Genomic DNA, 20,195 nt, shown 5'->3' with positions numbered 1-20,195 from the left:
TCAAAAGCGAAGAGCTGTTGACGTTGTATCAAAACTTGAACAATGATACTTATCCCCGTGCTATTGACACATGCCAAAGAAATGGCTTGTTTGTTTGGATCCACGTACCTCTGTGAGCAGACGTTTTCCGTGATGAATATCAACAAATCAAAACTTCGTACCAGATTAACAGATAGTCACCTGGGGGCTGTGCTAAGAATTAATTGTACAAAATTGAAACCTCGTTTTACAAAAATAATTTCACAGAAATCCCAACTGCACAAGTCAAAGTAAAAAGCATGATTGATCTATAAATAGCCTACTTTTCGTTTTTCGTTCATTCATTCGTTCATTTCTTAACTATCGGTAACATGCTTTCACGACATGATTCAATAAAAAAAAAACTGTGAAACTTTGTCTTTTATTCTGCAAGTACGAAGTTTAATCTATTCCAGAATCGTTGTTTATTAACAGCATATTCGTCAAACTTCCTGACCTAACAGTATTCGTTATAACCGCATTTTCGCCAATACGCGTCGCGTCGCAAATATAGCGAGGAAAACCTTCTTCGCTTGGCGGCCCGTCGCATAATTATGATTTCACATATTGGCCCGCGATTTCATAAGTTTGGGAACCCCTGTGTTAGTGGCTCATCTTAGTTTTCAAAACTCATATTTCACTTTATTTTTAATTTATCCCACATTCATTTTTTCCTCACCCAAAAACTTTTCCAGCTCAAATTTACAAACTCAATTTCTTACAATTTACCACAACCTTACCCTCACACAGGTTCACGAAAAAAGAACCAGTGATAGTCCTTGGGGCAACCAATACTGGTGAAGTCTTGGACAAAGCCTTGACCAGACCCGGGAGGTTTGACACCCAAGTACAAGTGTTGTTACCTGATATACAAGGAAGAAAAGATATATTTAATCTCTATATTGGAAAGCTAGATATTAACATAGGTGATTTAAACTTCTAAATATTAATTTTTACTTTTTAAGATAAAAAACCTAATGTTATAACTTATAAGTTATTATATTGTTTTATATATATAATATATATTTTTTTTATTAATATTTTTTTTAAACTTAAAATATATATATATATATATATTTTGTTTATAAACAAAAAGAATATGTATATTTCTGTTGTAGGGTAGGAGTAACAACTTTTCATTTTATTTTCTCCTCCCATTTGGTCGTAAGCAAAGAACATTCAAGGAATTATAAAATCTTATCCCTCCTATGACTCCCATAGACCGTTGTTACTTGTTTAAAACACGATCAGGATGTTTAGATATTGTGTGCTCAAGGTGTCCCATTTTCCCCCATCTCACTACACACATTTAATAAAAAAAAGGTGAACTTCTAAAAAAATACTAATTTTTCAATGGAATTACACAATCTTTCATTTTTTTCTTCAGTGTTTCCAATTCTTTATATTGTTCCCAGACAACCAGTTAAACCTTGACAAACTGGCAGCACTGACCATTGGAATGACAGGTGCTGACATAAGTAACATCGTCAACCAAGCTGCACTTCGTGCTGCTAAGTTAAACAAGCAACGTGTGGACCAAGATGACCTGGAATATGCACTCGATAAAGCTAAGATGGGTAAGACGAAAAAATTAACAAATGTTTTGCATTTGTTTTTTTTAAATAAATATTTTTTTAGTTTTTTTTTGGCCCTTAGGATTACCACAATATTTGAATTGAATATTGTATATATTTTGTCTCAGTAGTTACCATTTTAAATTTGAGCCTAAAGCAGAGGGTCATGTGTCAGAAGGTCCGCCTAATTCTATATTATGATGTATGACATATTAGACACTATGACACACACATATATATAAATATATATATATTTCAATTGATCAATTCGAAATAAATATCTAATAAAAAGTAAAGGAGATCATATTATTCCTAATTCATAAATTCCAAAAAATCACTTCTAAATGTCATTATATAGAGACCGAGACCCCATATATATATATATTGTAAGTCTGTAACACGAGACGTTTTTCACAGGTCCGGAGTTAAAAAGTCGAATCCGATCAGAATCAGAGTTACGCAACACTGCCCACCATGAAGCTGGTCATGCCCTTGTAGCTTACTATACACCAGCTGCACACACAATATATAAAGCAACTATACGACAACGTGGGCCTGCTCTTGGCCATGTAAGTTTGAACATATAATATTTTTTGACAAGAATGAAAGATTGTAACTTGCTTTATTATTGTGTGGCCGGAAAACGACAATTGCTATAACATTATTGTTTTCTTTATATGCCGCTTTCTATCGGTTATATTTTTTAAATAGAAGTTTTATAATAAAAAAAATGCTAAGCTATTTTCCCTAATCCAAAAAAAGTCCTGTACTAACCCCCAAAATTCTCTGTACCATCCAAAAAATTCACTATACTAACTTTCTAACTTATAAATTAATTTTCCGCAGGTTTCTTTAATACCTGAGAAGGAAAGCGAACAAAGTTTGTCAAAAGCTCAAATCATATCAATGATGGATGTTTCTATGGGGGGTGGGTGGTTTATTGTTGTTTAATGAAGAATTACTTACTCCCAGATTCTTTTCTATTTCTATTCTATTCCCAGATTCTTTTCTATTTCTATTCTATTTCCCAGATTCTTAATCAAAATTTAAAAAAAATTTTTAGAGTTAAAGTAATGACAACTACACAACACAAAATAAATTTCCACACAAATATGAGTAAATATATGGTTAATATTGGAATGTGGGAGTTTTTAACAGTTTGTAAGCAAAACCACACTAAGTTGTTGGATTTGAACTGTAATGTCACTTTGAGGATATTAGATTTAACTACTAGTTTTAGTTTACTAAACTATATTTACTGATTTTCTTGTCCTAATTGGTAGTAAACAAAGAACATTCAAATAATTATAAAACTGTATCTTCACGACTCCCATATACCGTTGTTAATTGTTTAAAACCCAATCAGAATGTTTGGATATTATGTGCTAAAGGGGGCCCCTCTTCTCCCCCACCCTACTATATTCATTCCTTCATACTGCTTCTCTTGCTAACCAGTGCATTAAAATAACTAGAAAACAATCCACATAACAGGCAGAGTAGCGGAAGAATTATTGCTTGGCAAGGAGCATGTGAGCACTGGCGCATCTTCGGATATCAACAATGCAACAGAGTCAGCGTATAAACTCGTTTGTATGTACGGAATGTCAGAAAAGGTTCGTGAAAAAAATACTTAAAATTTTTGGTAAATTTATGTAAATAATTTTAGGATATGTTTTCATATTCACACCCTGTTTTAAATTTGTTATCCGTTTAAAAAATAATGTGGATTTTGATATAGTGCTGATTTATTTTGGGTTTTTCAACATAGCATTCTCAATTTCTGCACAAATTATTTTTGTAACACCACACATAACGTTAACATTGTAATTTAAAGGTTCCTAAAATAAACAGATTTTAGTATTTTAATATAAATAAAGGATGAGGATCCGTTTTTTTATTTCCACAGCCTGTTCTGAGCTTATTATTTATTTTCAAGAAAAAAAAATTTTTTAAATAAAACAAAAACAAAAAAATGCGTTATTATTACTACTTGCTGTAATAATTTCGTTATTTTCAATATTGCACAATTTATTTTTACAACACTGCACTACAAGTTAACGCTATACCACCAATATAAAAGCTGAATATTTGCAATTAATGAGTATGTACTTGCCAATGAAATCTCTTTCTTCACAGCTTGGCCTTATGACGTATGACATGCAACATTTAAGTCAGGAAACGAAGAGAGCTGTTGAAATTGAAGTGAAAAAATTACTAGAAGTAAGTTTGCTTGTGCTTATGTTGTGTGCAAAATATGCTTGAATGAATGTAACTTATTTATCCTCGTAGGAAAAGGACAGTAGTTATAACACGAGTGTTCTGTTCCATGCACCTCGTGCCCGCTTACACGTTACCACAAATGTAACTTTGTGTGTGTTATGTTTTTTGCAGGAAATCTTACACAAAAAATAAGTTTTAAGAAAATCTTACACCATTTTTTGCAGAAATCTTACGAAAAAGCGAAAGAAATGATTGTCTCGAAATCTTACGAACACAAGCTGCTTGCCGAGGCATTGTTAAGATACGAAACATTAACGATGGATGAAATCAAAATTCTGCTCGATTCCAAAGACATTAATTCCATTGAAAATATGCGCCTGCATACCCAGCAACAAAAAATTTTGCAAAAAAGTGAATTAGAAAAATTAAAAGACGCCTTAGCACCAGGCCTGCTGTGCTAATGTTTTGTTCAACTGTCTCAGCAACAAGGTAGACCGTTTTATTCAAACTGAATTTCAGCCACTTTGTTTATAACTGCAATTTAAGTAGTCTTGCGTGTGTAAATACAATCTTATTATTTCGTTTTCTTTTTGAGGGAAATTTGAATCTGTAAATTCTTCATTTGCAAAACTGCGTTCATTTTCATTGGCAAAAAATAATCTTTATAATATTGATATTTCGAAATCTTCTTGTTTGCTTTGTGGTTAAGATTTTACTCGCCGATTCCGCTATGTAATAAAACAATGAATGAATTCCGTTATCTCTTCGTCCATGTCTCAGTTAAGGCCATTTATCTGGCATTCTTATCTGAAACGAATTGTTATTAACCCTGCAAAATGTTTTTTTTGCTGTTTTACAATACTGAGCCACGGCCTACAGCCCTACCAGAACCGAGTAGGCCGTGACTAAGCATATACAGCATTAGATGCTTCAAACGGTTTCTAAGTGTTTCTTATAACTTAAAATTGCGTTACCATGTATAGAAACTATTTTTATATAGAAGTTATTTAGAAGACAGGTTGATTTTGAAACACATGCGAATATGTAATGTCTTAACATGTCTCTTAATCAATTAACGATACATAGCCTGACTTTTAGACTTAACAGGATTCGAAAACATTTTAGAATGTAGGTTATAGGTTTGTACTTTGCGTTAAACTGAATAAATTATAACTGAAAGAATGAATGAATGTAACTTACAATGAATGTAACTTACTAACTAGTGTGTTTCATTGCGCAATTTTCATGGAACAGAAATTATACCTAATCCTACTTGTTGTATATTGATTAAATCAATGAATAGACGTATAATTGCCACAAAGGTAGCAGCATCGAGCATTAAACAAAGCGCTAACCACTAGCCACGGCATATTGAATTAAATGTACACCGTCGATGAATAACTTCCAGCTTTGTTTTCGCACTTTTCGAGTTCTTTTTCGAGAAATCTCTTTGCCAAGCACAGACACGCATGGTAACTTTACAGATATTCACGATTTAACGCTTGGTTTATTTTAATGAAAAATCGTACAGGCGTTAAGCGTATCTGGTTCACACTTTATCAAATGTTTCGTGAACGAAATTCGGCCTCTTCGGAAACTTAAGACAAAATGCGATGCATAAACTTTCGAATACCAAAAGAGGGTGTTTTTTGAACTACAGAAAATAAGATTATTTTTTATCTCGCTTTGTTTTATTTATCTCTTCGAAAACGATAACGAGGCTCATACTATTGCAACATCAACGATAGGTAAATCAACAGCAAAACGGGAATCAACAGTTTGTGGCAAGCAAAGGCGACCATGTACAAATGAGCCAATTTTCATTTTGCGCTTTGATTCAAAGGTAGGGGAGACGGAGATTCTCTCTATTCTCCAATGTCCGCCAGCCCGTAACCGTTCGTGCCCGCAAGCCAGGTTTCGTCACTCAGGCTTGTCCACTTCACAAGCACTTGTACAAAACGAAGCAATCGTTCGATGGGCGGGTCTGAAAAGTTTGCAGGGCAGAAACTCAAAATGTTTGTGGATATATTTAAAAACGCGAAGTTTTACAGCCATTTGTAGTTTGGTAGATTGTAAAAAATAAGTTTAACAAAGATAGTATACAGATGCAGGTGTTAGCCTGTTAAAATATTTAGTGAATGTATTTATTAAATGACGAAATGTTGTTGTCGTGATCTCCGTGTTATTTTATTTTTGGGGTTAAAAAATCAGCTTAACTTTGAACTGCAAGTTTAATATTATTATAGTGGGGTGGGGGAAGGTGGGACACCTTTAGCACATAATATCTAAATATCCTGATCGTGTTTAAAACAATTACTAACGGTCAATGGGAGTCATGGGCATATAGTTTTATAATTTCTTAAATTTTCTTTGTTTACTACCAAACGGGGCGAGAAAATAGAGATAAAAGGTGTCCCGTCTTACCCCACCCTACTGTATAGTTTGTGTTAAGTTATAGAAACAAAATACTTTTATTTTGAGTTTGCATTAATTTGGTTTGAAAGTTTGCCGAGGAATGAGAAGTCATATTTTGAGTAGTCTCCTTTAACATAAACAGCATAAATTGATCGGAGGCGACTTATTAAGTCAAAGATTACAAATATCATATTATCGACTACTAATACTCGTTCGTCTCGTTCTGCAAAATGTTTATTTCCAGAAAAAAAGTAATATAGTACGGTGAGGGAAAGACGGGACACCTTCTGCACATAATATTCAAATATCCTGATCTTGTTTTAAACAATTTACAACGGTCTATGGTCTATGGTAGTCGCGAGAACACGGTTTTATAATTTTTTAAACATTTTTTGTTTACTACTTAATTTTACGAGAAAATTTTATGAAAAGGTGTCCCATCTTCCCTCGCCCTACTATAGGTGGATATTAAAATTAAACCGATGTATTATTGACTGTCATTTTCACTTATTTTAGATAAACTAAGTCAATATTACCTCTATTAGGTTTGGTTTATGTATTTCAGATATGACCACTTTTTCATCACAGATTTAGAATAGGCGTTAACGTGTGACATCAAAATGGTCTGCACTAAAAAAATCCAAATAGCTTCGGCTGCGATTGCTCTTATTGGTTTCATATTTCTGCTCGTCGCAATATGCACCAATTATTGGATCACAAGTAAAGAATTTAATATTTTTGAAAATTTTATTTTTGTTACTTTGTCCTAAGACACAGAAAAAGATCGGACGGCATTTTTTACACAGGAAAACATGTTGTGCGAAACATTTGTTGTGAGACGTATTATATATTTGTTGTGAGACGTATTATAGCTTTTGTATTTTCTAATGAGGGCCATGCGCTTAGTCCCCTACCTAGCAATACAAAACAGCGTTCCCAGGGTTAAAACCGGGATAGTAATTTTATGTTTTTTTTATAGGTGATGTTGAATCCAACTCCGGTCTTTGGCGAGCTTGCAGCGCTGGGAATTGTGAAAATTTGAAAATTGGATCCAGCAGAAAATATGAGAACTATGGTAAAGGTCTTTTTTTAGTAAAAAAGTAGAATGGTGGGACAAATATAGTAATTAGGGTGGGGAACGATAGGACACCATTTTTCCATTTTCTCGTCCTATTTGCTAGTAAACAAAGAACATTCAAAGAATTATAAAACCGTATCCTCACTCCCACAGACTGCCGTTAATTGTTTCGAATATGATCAGTTTTAGATATTATATGATAAATGTGTCCCGTCTTCCCCACCCTCCTATGAGTCTTTTTAGTTAGCGGTTACGGTATAACGAATTGATCGTGTCCTTTGACTGCTGATATTAATAACGACTCAAGCACCCAATTTCAACCCCAAACCCATAAAGGGTCATATTCGGTATATTGTTATCTATAAATTAAAATCTCTGTTTCAGAAATGGTCCGTGGATTCGGTGTTCTGGCCGTGTGTGTTTGTTTCCTTGGCATCGTTCTGTCTCTTCTCAGTTGTGTCATCCGTCGAGTTAAAATTGGACCCTCAGTAGTGGCAACACTCTACCTTATGGCTGGTATGTAATATTGGTTGGTCCTTAAACTTTTAAAAGAACAACAAATAACTGTTGTCGGCGATATACCGAAAACTGGGGGTAACGGTTGGGAATTTTCCCACTTATCGCCACATTTATTAGTAAACAAAGAATATTTAGAGAATTAAAAGGGCATTTATTGTTAAAAACACGACCAGAAATATTGGGACTTATATGCAATATTCCAATTTGCCTCACAGTCTATACAACAAAAACACATAACCACACAGTAGAGTTACTTTGTATTATCGTTATGATTATAATAATGAGGAATGAAACAAATAAATAAAACAAAATTAAAACCACTTACGTCGTAACTATAAATCTGTTTTTATTTCAGCGTTTTTCGGTCTTACGAGTCTTGCTCTATTCACAAGCATTGTGAACACAAAGAATTCGGATGTGAACAGAGCATGGGGATATTCCTTCATTCTGGGTTGGTTCGCTTTCCCACTTACTCTTTTCCCTGGAGTTGTAATGACATACGTCGAGTTGAAAATGACCAACTGAGACTTCAAGTTAACAACCTGCGGATTTTGTCCATAACTTTTCGCCTTTTATGTAATTGATTAATCATTTTATTCACTTTTAATGCGACGGCATTTTGCCAGTTTTTTTTTATGTACATAGCGTGTAGCAGAGGCCTTCACTACGTATCATGTAACTCATTTTTTACGTGTTTTTACTGACTTTTAATAAATATATGCTAATATAAAGTGATTTGATTAGATTATCTAAAGTCAACAGCAGTTACGAAGTGTCTGGTCTGCCAATTTCTAATTTTAGCAGGTCCGTCAGGAAAAAATCTAAAATTAACGTTGTAGTCTTCGCCCGAATAAGAACTGTTTGAATAAGAGTTTAACTAGTTTAACTAATTTGGGTATCTTGCTTTAAAAAATACGGTAACTTTTTGGTTCACCGAAATTTTACCGGGGACGAAAAAATACAACACCGATCACTTGGTGCGTCATATTGGCATTTGTGACGTCATAAGCACATAGTTTTGTTGCTGGGAACCACAAGCTAATCTCGAGATTTAGCTTTTTACGTTTTCCCATTTTGTTTTAAACGTCTTGGAATTTGTTTTAAATTATAACTATATTTTTACAGTTGTCATTTTGAAGTTTAAGATTATGCTCTTTTCTTTGTCTTATCGGCATATTGTTTATAAGCATTCTATTTCAACGCAGTTTTAAAACATTATATTTTTTAACTAGTTAACTATAAAAAGCATTAAACGTAAAGTTTCTTTTTTAATTACCTCAAATTGATCAGAAATTCATTCTTTTTTTAACGTTCATTATCTAATACATGTGCACACGATTACACCTCCATAAACAATACCAAAACTTTCAAACAATTTGAATTTTCATCTCCAGGCATATTTTAATAAAAACAACCTGCATAGAAGAAAAGCTCATTGCTATTGGTAAGATCTTTTTCTTTAATTTAGTTAAATTAAATATTTCCTATACTTTTGTATTGATTTGCTGGTGTAAATAATTAAAATTGTGTTATAACTTATAATAATGTTATCAATATTGCTCCAACCCAGTGGTCACTAATGGGTTGTCCAAATTATCAGCTATACATAAAAAAAATCCAAAAACATAATCACCAACGAAGTAACATACATGGTAACTCGTAAGCTAGCACGAGGTGAATGAAACAAAACACCTGTGTTATAACGACAGTCGTTTCCCAGCCACACGTGAGGATAAAGCAAGTTACATTCATTCAATTATAGCAGGTCTTAATTTTAAAATGTCTAGAGTGCTAAACATTGTCAAGAGCTCTTGAGTTATAATTTTATTACCTCTTCAAATTATTCTGAGTATGTGAGTCACATTATTTGTGTTTGGTAAATCATGTTAAAATGAGTTCACATCAGAACTGTTGATGTACTTGCCCTGAAGCAGCAGTATTATAGGATTTTTATATAAATATCTTCAGCATTGACATTTGAGGGTTTTTGTTTTGAGACAGTTTTTAAATTTTCTTAATTATTTATTGCTGGTGTCTATGGAAAGTGTTTTAAAAGTTTAGGTTTAAAAAGTAATTGTAGCGAAAGCCTTAATATGTCGTTAAATATCGCACCATCCAAGGTACTTCTTGTTATTTTATATATATATAGATATATATAGCTATATATATATATAACTTTTAAAATTTAATAATTTAAAAAAAAAATAAACAAAGTTTTTTCCATGCCAAACCAGTGTTCTGTATTCGATTGGGCTTTAATTACGTTTGGTGCTTTGGGCTATTAATTAACACTGGAAAAAGGGCTTGAACATAGATAAGAGACATTGCTTAATGTTTCTTTATGATCTAAATTAGCTTAGGCTAACAAGTCAAACTCGCACAGAATCTTTAATTAAACATAGCACAACATAAGACTAGTGAAAGTCTATTTATAATGTGAAACATTAAAAAAATTATAATGTGAAACAATTAACAGTCAAAAACTTTTTTTCCAACGTTTGTTTTTATTTCACTTTTGCAGAAATCTGAGCAATTCTTCAGCGGCAAGATGGCTGAGGCTGTGAAAGTGATCGTGAGATGCCGACCTTTGAACCAGAGGGAAATCAAACTAAACTGCAATGTAATGAAATCAATTATATATGTATATATATATATATATATATATATATCGTTACAAAAATATAGAAAAAAAAATTCATAAAGCATTTTTAAACTTAAGTTACAGTAACTTTGTTAAATTTAATTGTCATTGTAACATTCGTGTTCTGTATGTTTTGGGTGGTGCTGTTGATTGGTTGACTCTGTTGGGTGTAATTTCACAAATTTTTCATTTTAAGAATAAACCAGTTGAATGTCGCATTAGCCCTTAATCATTCTAATAGAGAAAAATATGCTATAATGGCGTAATCTGTATTAGTTTGAAATATTCTTGTATTTTATAAAAATTTTCTTGTGAGACTTTTTATGCAATACTCTGTTAGGAAAATGAAAATGCAAAGCACTAAAAACGTTTTTATGGTTTTTACAAGTTTTCATGTGAGATTTTTATGCAATATTCTGTAAGAAAAATGAAAATGCAAAGCATTGGGCTTACTATATCTCTAAAAACATTTTTGTGTTTTTTACAAATTTTTATGTGCGTTTTTTTATAAATAATCTGTAAGAAAATCGAAAATGTAGCATGGTGCTTACTATACATCAAAAAACATTTTTTTGCGTTTTTTACAAATTTTCATGTAAAATATTTTATGCAATATTTTTTTTATGCAATATTAGGGCTTACAAGGCTTATATTTATATATATATCGAAAAAAATTTGGTGTTTTGTATTTTACAAGTTTTCATGTATTATTTATGCAATATTTTGTAAGAAAAATAAAAACATAAAACATCCACTGAATTTTTCCTCAGGTTTGTCTTGAAATGGTTGAAGAACGAGGTTTCTGCTGCATTAGGAAACCTGGAAGTCAAGCTGATCAAGCTCCTAAACAATTCACGTTTGATGGGGCTTACTATACGTCATCCACCACTGAGCAAATATATAATGACATCGCGTACCCACTTGTAGAGGTAAGCTAAATGATGATGTTTTAATGCAAAATATGAAATGGCCGTATAAAAAATAAAGAATAGGGGTGTCTGAATATATATTTTACAACAACTAAAAATGTCATTAAATGTTAAAGCCCGGTTTAAGTTATTGTATCTCATATAGTTTTGTTGGTACATAAATATATAAACATATGATTCATTTTTTACAACTAAAAATGTCAATAAATGTTAAAACCTAGCTTAAATATTTTCACTTTTACAGTTTTATTGGTACAATAATCTATAAACATATGATTCATTTTATACAAATAAAAAGGGGCATTTTTAAACTAAAAGAAGTAATAAATTTTTAAAACCTATTTTAGGATTCAATCTTTTAAAGTTTTGTTGGTACATGAATCTATAGATACTTGTTTCATTCATTTACAAATAAATGGGTTATTTTTCAACTAAAATTGACATTAATTGTTAAAATGGCAAGTTTAATTAATTTATTCTATTTCTGCCATTTTGCTTTTATCAAATTTCTAGTCAAGTGGAAATTGTATGTAAACAGTCACTGGCACCATACTACATTAACACTAGCCAGTTTTATAGCTTTTTCTATTTCCAACTTGTTTGTTATACTATATTAGTCGGTACAAAACCTCAAGGTACGATACCTTATTGTGACATCATAAAAGCATTGAATGTCTATTGTTTAACAAATAATAAAACAAATCTTAATTAAGCACTGCTTGGTGTTTTGTTAAGTGGTGTTTGTATGTTTGCTAATAAGATTTCTCAAGCTACCTAACAACCATTGATAAATTATTCATTTACCCTTTCTTTCACACATGTTGAAACTGACACACTGTAAAACTGCGTAAAATGATAACGTTTTAAAATAAGAAACATCATATTTTGTTTTTCCAAATTTTTTTATTTGTTCTAAATTATACTTTTATTATTTTTAAATTATTCTAATTTGTTCCAAAACTTGTATTACTGGGGGAGACAATTCTTTTCTTTATTCGACACAAATGAAAAGTTGGTTGTGTAAACAGTATTGATTCACACCTTTCACTTTGTAAGTTCTACAACTCACTATGAAACTGAAAAGCATTTAGTGCACAATCCCTTTTGGAATGAATAAAATCATGTACAAAATCACACACAAAGTTACATATGTCGTAACTCGTAAGCTGTCACAAGGTGTATAAAACAAAACATTCGTGTCATAACGACTGTCGTTTTCTGGCCACACGAGAATAAAGCAAATTACATTTAACCATTTATTCACTGTATCCTTCTAGGAAGATTAATAAAACAGAAATCCTATAATATTATATTAATATGCTATCGAGTTCATCAAATACATAATTTGAATCCGCAGGGTGTAGTGGAAGGATATAACGGCACAGTATTCGCATACGGACAAACAGGTTGTGGAAAATCTTCAGCATGCAGGGTGTTGATGATCCTGTCACACAACGAGGAATCATCCCACGAGCTTTCCAACATATCTTTGAAAGCATATCTGTAAGTTAAAGGAGATTTATTTGATTCAAACCTTTCTAGTGATGGTTTGTGTACAGTATGTGATGTGTACATCAATTTGATGTCAATTGATGTAGATTCTGTATGCATGTATATAAAGCAGGGCCCTGTTATTGTTATAAACTTCAAGGGTCGCTGAAAGTACACCAATATTACACTAAGTACTACATATATGTGTCCGCTGCCGTGGTAAAGTGTTAGCGCTTGCCTCTACCTCAGAGGTAGTGAGTTAAAGGCTCATCGCTGCTACCATTGTGAGCGTATGTGGCCTTGGGCCAGACACCTAACGCAATTGCTCCAACCAAGGGGTTACTAATAAGTTATCCAAATTATTGCCCATACATAAAAACAATAAAAAAATCCTCCCCAAATAGTCACTCGAAGTAACACACATGGTAACTTGTAACCTGGCAAAAGGGGTATGAAAACTAACACCCATGTTGTTTTAATTTATCCCAGGTGACTGAAAATACCAAATACTGCATGCAAAGGAACAAACCAATATTATCAAAATTTAATTTAATTTCCAAATTTTCCATCTAGGTTGCTGAAAATACCAAGTATTTGGTTCATGCGTCGTATCTTGAAATTTACAACGAAGAAGTTCGAGATTTGCTTAGTAAACAAATCAAGGATAAATTGGAGGTGATTGAATTTTGGTTGCTCATGTTTATTAGATGCTAACATTCTTTAAAGGCAGTGCTTTTAACATTTTTGTAGCAGTCGAACTATAAAAGTCATAAAAATGTACTAAAGGTTGTATTTACACAATTTTATTTTTTAATTCACTAAAATGAGTAATACAAAACATGTTTACATAAACATATACAAAATATTTTTTTTTTAAATGTACAAAATATATTTTCACAAACTTGTACAAAATATTATTTCACAAACATGTGCAAAATATTTTTCCACAAACATGTACAAAATATTTTTTAAGTTGAACTAATGTAGTAGGTGAACCTATTCAAATAACAAGTTAACGTTACAACAACATAAGAGGAGTTTAGTAATGTTCAAGTGTAGTCATTATCTTTGAAAAATATAATATATATATATATAGGATTGTGTACAAAGTATGTAGCCACCATGTATTGTGTGGAATGTAACATAATTCAATGATAGGCTTTGTACATAGAAAGTAGAACATGTAGTTTGTTACATGCTACACATATATTCAAGTTTCAACTCCCTAAGTTTGGAATAAAGGGGAAAATATTTCAGACATTACTTACAACATTAAAATCATTTTAATTGTTTAATATAAAGTACAAGATGGGACACTTTTAGCACTTTATAAAAAATTATTCAGAATATTTGGAAAAAATACTTTTCCAAATTTTATGATCGAATTTTAAACAATAAACAATCTATGGGAGTTGTGAGGATACGGTTTTAGAATTAAATGTTCTTTGTTTACTACCCATTGGGACGAGAAAATAGAATAAAAAAGGTGTCCTATCCTCCCCCACCCTACTATACTATATATTAACACATATATATCATTAGTTGAAAGAACACCCTGACAGAGGAGTGTATGTCAAAGATTTGCTCAAACAACCTGTTAGCAACGTGGCTGAGTGCGAACAAATAATGGCGTTCGGTTGGAAAAATCGCTCGGTTGGAGCGACGCTAATGAACGCTGATTCCTCGCGCTCACATTCAATATTTACCATTTACTTGGAGGCCTGTGATACAGGTTTGTTTTACAGTGTTTGTTAATGCAAATAAACGTTTCTTGGTTTATGTTGCATAATAAAGACCAGGGGTGTGCAACCCATAAGAAAAGTTGTGCGGCTGGCAAAGCCAGTCACATTTTTTTAATAAATTTATTAAACATGACAATAGTTTTATCTAGCAGTTTTCTTTAAAAATTTATATGTCTGTACTTCCTGTAATAAAGGTTGCACACACCCGATGTAGATTAATCTTACTCTTTTTGTGTTTTGTTTAGCTTTATAGCACCATAAATGCGTTTTTTAGTATAAGATAACATTTTAATTTTAACTTCAATACACTACAGACTGCATTAAATTTACAGTATAGTGTATAATGCTAATGCATATATAATTTTTGATTATTATTCTTAAAAGTGTGACTACTATCCAATCCAGTGAACATATCAAAGGACTTAACTTTTCTGTTTCTATTCTATGTGGGTGAGGTCCTTGATTTTTAGGCCATATTTGGCCCATTACCCTAGGTATTTCTGTCTGTATTAATAAATAATAAAATGAAAAAAGTTCATTATACGGCATACACCCAGGCCATTTGTGTTGTTTTAATAAACCTTATCTTCACAGGTATTGACGGTGGGGATCATATAAGGGCAGGGAAACTTAACCTGGTTGACTTGGCTGGCAGTGAAAGGCAATCAAAGACGGGATCAACTGGGGAAAGATTAAAAGAAGCCACAAAGATTAATCTCTCACTATCAGCACTCGGTTTGTATTTTCTTTGTTCTTTTGTAGTTTTAGTTGTGTAAGACCCTTTTATTAATAGTAATGATCTGGTGCTACGAAAACATAACCAACAAAAATCAAGTCCAGGATTTTAGACTTGAGATTTGTTGGTAACGTTTTTGTAGCACCAGATCATTACTGTATTTTTTTACTATACAAGAATCGTTCAACTATATGTACATCAGATCAGGGTCAGATTCGCGGAATTTATTACAAGTTCTTTTATTAATATTTAGCAAAATCTGGGTTGAGGTTGTTAAAATACAATTACATTCATAGTTAGTAAACAAAGGATCCTTATTGATCAATGTAACAAATGACTATTTGTTAAATGGACACCTATGACCTAAAAGCAGGGATGTTGTTTTAGGCATAACACTGGTTGCTATAGCACATATTGTCACTGTCACACCCTTGTTGCAAAAATTAGGGTCACATGTAACCCAGGTACCTTAGCAGTTAACATTACGTCCATGGTTTAGTTGCTTAGGAGTAAATGCCAACCTAGGTATTGTTTAGCTTATGGCACAGATCATCACTTATAACCGACAACTGAGTGATTCTTGCAGATTAACTTGCAAATGGAGGAAGATTTTTCTAAAATATTAAAAAAAGTTCAACAACCTATGTGTAGCCATCACTAGTTAGGTTCAGACCACTCATATACCATACCTGAAGTGGTAGGGTGGGTAGGCCAACCCTAAAGTTGTCTGCAAAATACCATTAAATAAACAGTAGGTACTATATTACCAGTATTCTTGCCTCCCCTGCATTTCAATTATACTTGCAAAACAAATAGCAGGAATATTTTTCAAAAAATAATAAAAAAAGTGAAGCAACTCATATTTGTTCACTGCTACATTCGTTAAAGGGGGTTTACTCATATAACAGCTTTTTATTTCAATTTCATTTTACAGGCAATGTAATATCTGCACTGGTTGATGGGAAATCAAAACACATCCCGTATCGTGATTCGAAACTTACTCGACTCTTACAAGATTCACTTGGTGGAAACACAAAGACATTGATGGTCGCATGTTTGTCACCAGCTGATAATAATTATGATGAAACATTGAGCACGTTGAGGTAGAATATTAAAATTAATCTATATTGCGTGTTCGGTGTGTATGTATTTTAGTCTGCTGTATAATAAGTTAGTTATAACAAGTTTATATATAAATAACTTGGCAAAGTGGTTAGCGCGCCTGCCTCCAAACCAGAGGTATTGGGTTCAAAGCTCGTCGTTGCTATCACTGTGGGCGTATCCGCGTATGTATCCTTGGGCAAGGTACTTATCGCAATGGCTCCAACACCATTATAACGACTGTCGTTTTCCGGCCATACAACTATAAAGTAAGTAACATTCAAGTTAGTTGATGTACGTTGTATAATTTGGTCTGCCACTGTCTAGTATATAGGAAGTCACTAAAGTTCTTTTTATTGATTAAAAATAATATATATATAAAAATCTGTCTGTACACCAATGGCATGAAACATTTGATAAAATAAAATTTGATAATATATATATATTGTTTTTTTATAAAATATAAAAATGTAAAATTTATAAATTTATATTTATTTTATTACTTACGAAAATCATGCAAAGAACAAATTTGATAATATTTTTTTAATTTAAAAAGATATAATTTCCAAATTTATAATTATCCCATCAGATATGCAAATCGTGCAAAGAACATCAAGAACAAACCTCATATTAATGAAGATCCTAAAGATGCTTTACTTCGGGAGTATCAGGAAGAAATTAAGAAGTTGCGAGGTTTACTCGTTGGTCAGCTCGGTCCTGATGGCATAAAAGGTTCATTTTCATTTTATTTAATAAAACCATTTTTTTATGTCCATGTGTCTTATCTTGAATTTCTAAAACTATTTTAGCTTATTTGTATCTATTGTTTCATAAAAAAAAAATCATAAAAAAAATTCATAAAATTTTATGTTAAAAATGCATTTTTCTAAAGTTTTACAAGGAAGGCAACATATCTTGTTAGTTTACAATAAATAATCAAAGATATATATCTGACAAATACTTTAAAATCATTTTGTTTTCATTTTAATGTCAGTTCTAAGCATACACTTTTTCTCATACACCCAGATCTTGACTGAAAACCGGTAAGAACTTAACCGAATTAAAAATTCCTTAAAAAATTCATAAATGATTTAGTTTTATCCAATTTCCAGCAATTTTTGGCGAGCAAGCTGATGCTTCTGAATTCAGTTCTGCTATTAACTCTGGTTTGTCTATTGTTTGATAAACAATTGGTTTTATCAAATTATAATCACGGCTTGTCTGATTAGAATAGTCGCTACTGCCTGGTGTTGAGCAATTTCTGGTTATTGTTTTTTTGGGCAAATAATATATATATATATATCTTTTTTTGAAATTTTCGGTATCGTTTTTGCAATGCTTTATGCGGGGTGATAATAGCTTTATTATTTGTGAAAGTAATTTGGGCAATGTTTAATAAATGTATTTTTAATGCGTGCATGTAAATAAATTTTTTGTGTGTTTTCAGTACAATTTGAAATGCTATTTTTATTTTTCATCCAATTAAATTCATTTTAAAATTTCTATGCTTCGAGGTTTTTTAGTAAAAATATAACTATGATTTCTATTCACAGCTTTACTCGAGGGGCAATCCCCTGTTCCGAAACCAAAACAGGAATCTGAAACATCTGAGAAAAAATCATCAACAGGCGACCAAGATTCGGATAAAATGAAGAAGGTAGGTTTTTGTTAACTTGATTTTTATTTAATTTTAAAAATTGCAGGAAAATAGTAATATTTGTGAAATATAAAGCAATGTTACAGCTTAAACCATTGGTTCATAACTTTTTTTGTATGCTTTGCCCTTTTAACAAAGATGCTTATTAGATTTACCCCCAATATGTAATTTGGCTTTACCCCCAATATGTAAATCATTTATAAAAAGCAAAAACAGCTAATTACAGCAGTTATATTTAATGTCACGGATGCGCTAGCTTTTGGCAACAAGCTGTTTAATGTCTTGTAAAGTACTATAATTGGCACATTTTTTCTGTCCCGTCAACTGATGTGATTTTGATTGGTGGCTTACTTACCCCCTAAATACGAAAAATTTACCCCACTGGGGTAAATTTACCCCAGTTTAAGAAATGCAGGCTTAAACTATAAATGTAATGAATAAATGTAACTTGCTTTATCTTTGCGTGGCCGGGAAACCGCAGTCAATACAACATGGGTGTTCATACACCTCGTGCTAGCTTACGAGTTACCATGTATGTTACTTTGTGGATGATTATTTTTTGGAATTTTGTTATTTTGTGTGCCTGATAATTTGGACAATCCATTAGTGACCACTGGGTTGGAGCAATTGCTGCTAAGACATATAATAATAATAGTAGTGACAAGCCTTGAATCCTGCTGGGTATAACTATGCTAAATATTGTCTTATATTTGTGAAATCTTAAGTTTTAACGAAACAGTAGTAATTTCAACAGCAGTGAAAAGTTACTACTTTGTACACTGTTAACTTTTGTTAGTTTTTAGTTAATAAACATTATTAGAGCAGTACATATAATATTAGTAAATTTTTCGAGGAGTACCGACATTTTGATGTTGTATCCAAGTTGTCTTTAAATAATTGTAGAACAATTAGGTATTATACGGTCATAAGACCATACAGTTTATGTATTAACACAAAAACTCTAAGTTAGTACACTTCTAAGAATTCTATGCCAATAAAGCTGACGGTGCCATTTAGGCAAAATATATCTTTTATATTAAATTATACAGTTTGGTAAACTGAAATATTGTGAGTGTTTTACATAGCACCAGATCCTGACTACACTTGTTAGGTTTTTCGTAATCTTAATCAAAACATTGCACAAGTGTTCTTAATATAACCAGCTTAAATGTTTGAATTTAGTATTCGTAATATGACCTGACAAGATATGCAGTTGTTGTGTTTGTTTATTTGAGGTTTATAAAATATTAATACAGAAAGCCAGCCAACCTTCTAACTGCACTTACAACTCATGTTTTGCCCATAGTTATGCAAAGCAATAGACAGCAAGGGTGAAAAAAGCTCAAGGTTTAGCATAAAAAATAGGTTACTTCAATGGCTACGAATAAAGTTTTTTAAATGGCTAGGAGTTATATCTTTAAGTTTGTGTATTATGGTTGACATTTGTATGTGTTGTCATTTATTTACAGTTGAGTGAAAAAAAGATTGCGACATTTCCATAATAATTGTTATAATTAAAAAACTATATCAGCACTAGAGAATATTGTCAGATTTATTAATATTCCCAGAAAAGACCGCATGTATATATTTTTTTTAAATTAAGAATATTAGGTAATCTTTTTGTATTAGGTTTGTTTAGGGATATTATTGTTTGGATAAAATCAGGCAAAAGCAGAACATTATGTTTCAATTATCCTATGTACTGTTGATTAGTTTTAACTTGTAGTAATTATACATTTATTGTCAGTTATGGTTATTAATGATTCCATCATGGAAGTATATCAGGTGTGTGGTTCAAATTAATAAAGTGATGTTAACGTTTTTAGTGGCCACCAAGCTCACATTGCAATTACAGTATTACCGATATAATTAAAGAGGGTATGAATTGTGTGTAATCATATCTACAATATGTGTTAAAACTTAGCAGTGAGCAAGTGTATTTCTATGTATATATGTATATATATATATATATATAGTATTTGATAGAGTGAATTAATGCTACTTTTGTTACTGTCATACCTAAAAATTCAACAAACATATATATATCGTGGGGTGGGGGAAGATGGGACACCTT

General features: G+C 31.9%; 3 protein-coding genes across 4 annotated transcripts in view; all 3 read left to right on the top strand.

Annotated features, from left to right (window-relative positions):
* The window catches only part of LOC100179733 (ATP-dependent zinc metalloprotease YME1L1), an 11,214-nt gene extending 6,642 nt beyond the window's left edge, over positions 1-4,572 (top strand). Inside the window, exons 10-16 of one of the 2 annotated variants that reach the window (XM_009864162.3) lie at positions 769-944; positions 1,434-1,595; positions 2,010-2,161; positions 2,439-2,520; positions 3,084-3,205; positions 3,729-3,812; positions 4,037-4,572. In XM_009864162.3, coding sequence (XP_009862464.1) covers positions 769-944; positions 1,434-1,595; positions 2,010-2,161; positions 2,439-2,520; positions 3,084-3,205; positions 3,729-3,812; positions 4,037-4,273 — 1,015 coding nt within the window. In that variant the 3' untranslated portion in view covers positions 4,274-4,572. The remainder of the gene's footprint in view (positions 1-768; positions 945-1,433; positions 1,596-2,009; positions 2,162-2,438; positions 2,521-3,083; positions 3,206-3,728; positions 3,813-4,036) is intronic. The other variant, XM_026834376.1, reaches the window with a different exon arrangement.
* Positions 4,573-6,783: 2,211 nt separating this feature from the next.
* LOC100177389 (epithelial membrane protein 2) lies at positions 6,784-8,559 on the top strand. The gene is made up of 4 exons (XM_002132110.3): positions 6,784-6,947; positions 7,207-7,302; positions 7,690-7,821; positions 8,180-8,559. The coding sequence occupies exons 1-4, from the start codon at positions 6,848-6,850 to the stop codon at positions 8,347-8,349; spliced, it is 498 nt and encodes a 165-aa protein (XP_002132146.1). The 5' UTR covers positions 6,784-6,847; the 3' UTR covers positions 8,350-8,559.
* Positions 8,560-9,844: 1,285 nt separating this feature from the next.
* Positions 9,845-18,153, top strand: LOC100176606 (kinesin-like protein KIF17). The gene is given in 11 exon segments (XM_026834791.1): positions 9,845-9,944; positions 10,346-10,444; positions 11,236-11,394; positions 12,752-12,809; positions 12,812-12,897; positions 13,459-13,560; positions 14,428-14,617; positions 15,222-15,362; positions 16,298-16,466; positions 17,054-17,196; positions 18,018-18,153. Coding segments are annotated over 11 exon segments (1,293 nt in total). The 5' UTR covers positions 9,845-9,917; the 3' UTR covers positions 18,137-18,153.
* Positions 18,154-20,195: the final 2,042 nt, after the last annotated feature.

Source organism: Ciona intestinalis, chromosome 1 (genome assembly GCF_000224145.3).
Source record: "Ciona intestinalis chromosome 1, KH, whole genome shotgun sequence".
NCBI lineage: Eukaryota > Metazoa > Chordata > Ascidiacea > Phlebobranchia > Cionidae > Ciona > Ciona intestinalis.
This window is presented reverse-complemented; position numbering and strand designations above follow the sequence as displayed.